Source organism: Haplochromis burtoni, unplaced genomic scaffold, assembly GCF_018398535.1.
Source record: "Haplochromis burtoni strain Fernald_Lab_line unplaced genomic scaffold, NCSU_Asbu1 Contig_519, whole genome shotgun sequence".
Classification (NCBI taxonomy): domain Eukaryota; kingdom Metazoa; phylum Chordata; class Actinopteri; order Cichliformes; family Cichlidae; genus Haplochromis; species Haplochromis burtoni.
The window spans coordinates 168,443-169,977 of record NW_024582880.1 but is presented as its reverse complement, the minus strand read 5'-3'; the positions used below and the strand labels follow the sequence as shown (position 1 = coordinate 169,977).

General features: G+C 42.0%; 1 protein-coding gene across 1 annotated transcript in view; it reads right to left on the bottom strand.

The window, feature by feature from the left end:
* The window catches only part of LOC102303319 (bromodomain-containing protein 2), a gene marked incomplete in the record, with an annotated part of 9,470 nt that overhangs the window by 6,066 nt on the left and 1,869 nt on the right, over window positions 1-1,535 (bottom strand). The window contains 1 exon segment of the mRNA XM_014329207.2: window positions 1,313-1,535. Coding sequence (XP_014184693.1) covers window positions 1,313-1,344 — 32 coding nt within the window.

The window sequence follows — 1,535 nt, the reverse complement described above, 5'->3', positions numbered from 1 at the left end:
CTACCAAAAGCCTGAAACAGCTGGTGTTGTATTATTGGATGCTGCACCATTACCATTAAGTCAAAACAGAAAATCGTTTTTTTAAGTTCCACATTTAAGCACACAGTGCAAGTAATATAACCCATGGGGTTAGTAGCTTAAGTCTCCTATGCATAGCCTAAGGGTATGTTTGCACTGATCCACCCTACACACAAAATGTAAGAAGAATTAGCAACATGATACAACAAAAGGAGTCCAAAGCTATTGTAAAGCAGTCATTTTAAATGATACAACTGTTGGAAACACATTTGACAGTTAGTGTACTTTATTATTAAAAAGGGAAATAATCATGTACAAAATATAACAGCACTACACAAAAAACATGTTGGCTCAAAAAATATTTAACAAATTAGGAGACAAAAAATAGATTCTCCATTAAAGTATTAAAAATTTATGATATTTAGAGACAGTTTTTTGGCATTATCGGATTAGTTCAAAATGATAGCAGCTGCTAACTACTGGGGCTAGTGTGCGCTGTAACCAGGCAACCAAGGGAAACACCCAACATATATACTAATAACCCTACATTAAAAATCACATTTACCAGAGACATTGACAGGCTCTCTGTATGTGTGACAATACTACTTTAATAATACATAAATAACTGGTAGTGGTGCTACTGATAACGGAGCGTTAGCCGTTATGCTACAATGGAGTCGTTACACCGGCGATCACAACAACCCCATGACCGCCACATGGCTACAACAACAAACCGGCGAAACACGCAGTGACTCTGCCGTGGCTGTGCGCCCGACCCCCCTATGTATGTACTTGCACAACGATCAAGTTTAACTATGGTTTTGTGCTACACAAATGCTACATTTATACATTAGATAAAGCCTTCTTAAAAGATGCCAGGTCAGCATTGTCAATTGTCACTGTCAATAAACGCAGACATACAGCACCAAACGTGATACTTACGCGTCTCATGAGCAACCCTTTGGGCTCAGGCTAGAGCTAGTAATGCTAACTGCTAGACAGTGTGAGAGAGCGGCCAACGGCAGCCGAAAATGGCGCCGGCACAGCGCTCAACAGTCGCAGTTTGTTATGTTAAAAAGCCAAAAACAACCTTACTTCTTCCACATGAAAGTCACTTCTAATGCCTGTAACGACGCGATAAAGTCCTTCCTGTAGCATACTCAGCGTCCACCTCTCTTCAACTGGCATTACAGCAAACAGGGTGCCCGTTCCGTTATATTTAAAATAAATAAGCATAAATGTTCACAATATTCCGACTGATGGAAAGCTGAGAGTCAGTTATGCCGGTAGATACCTGTCAATGAGCGGGTTAACAGCCATTTCCATCGGGATGGATCCGGATTCTGTTTTTAGCTACACTCAAACCAGGATCCGTCTCCAGTCGTCAGATCTCTCCGTTCCCCGCCACGGAGCTCTCTTTCAAATCTGCTTCGCTGAAATGGCGACTATGCGACTACACCCGGCTTTTTATAGACCCGTCGCAAAACCCATTGGACACACCACCCCAAAACGTCCCC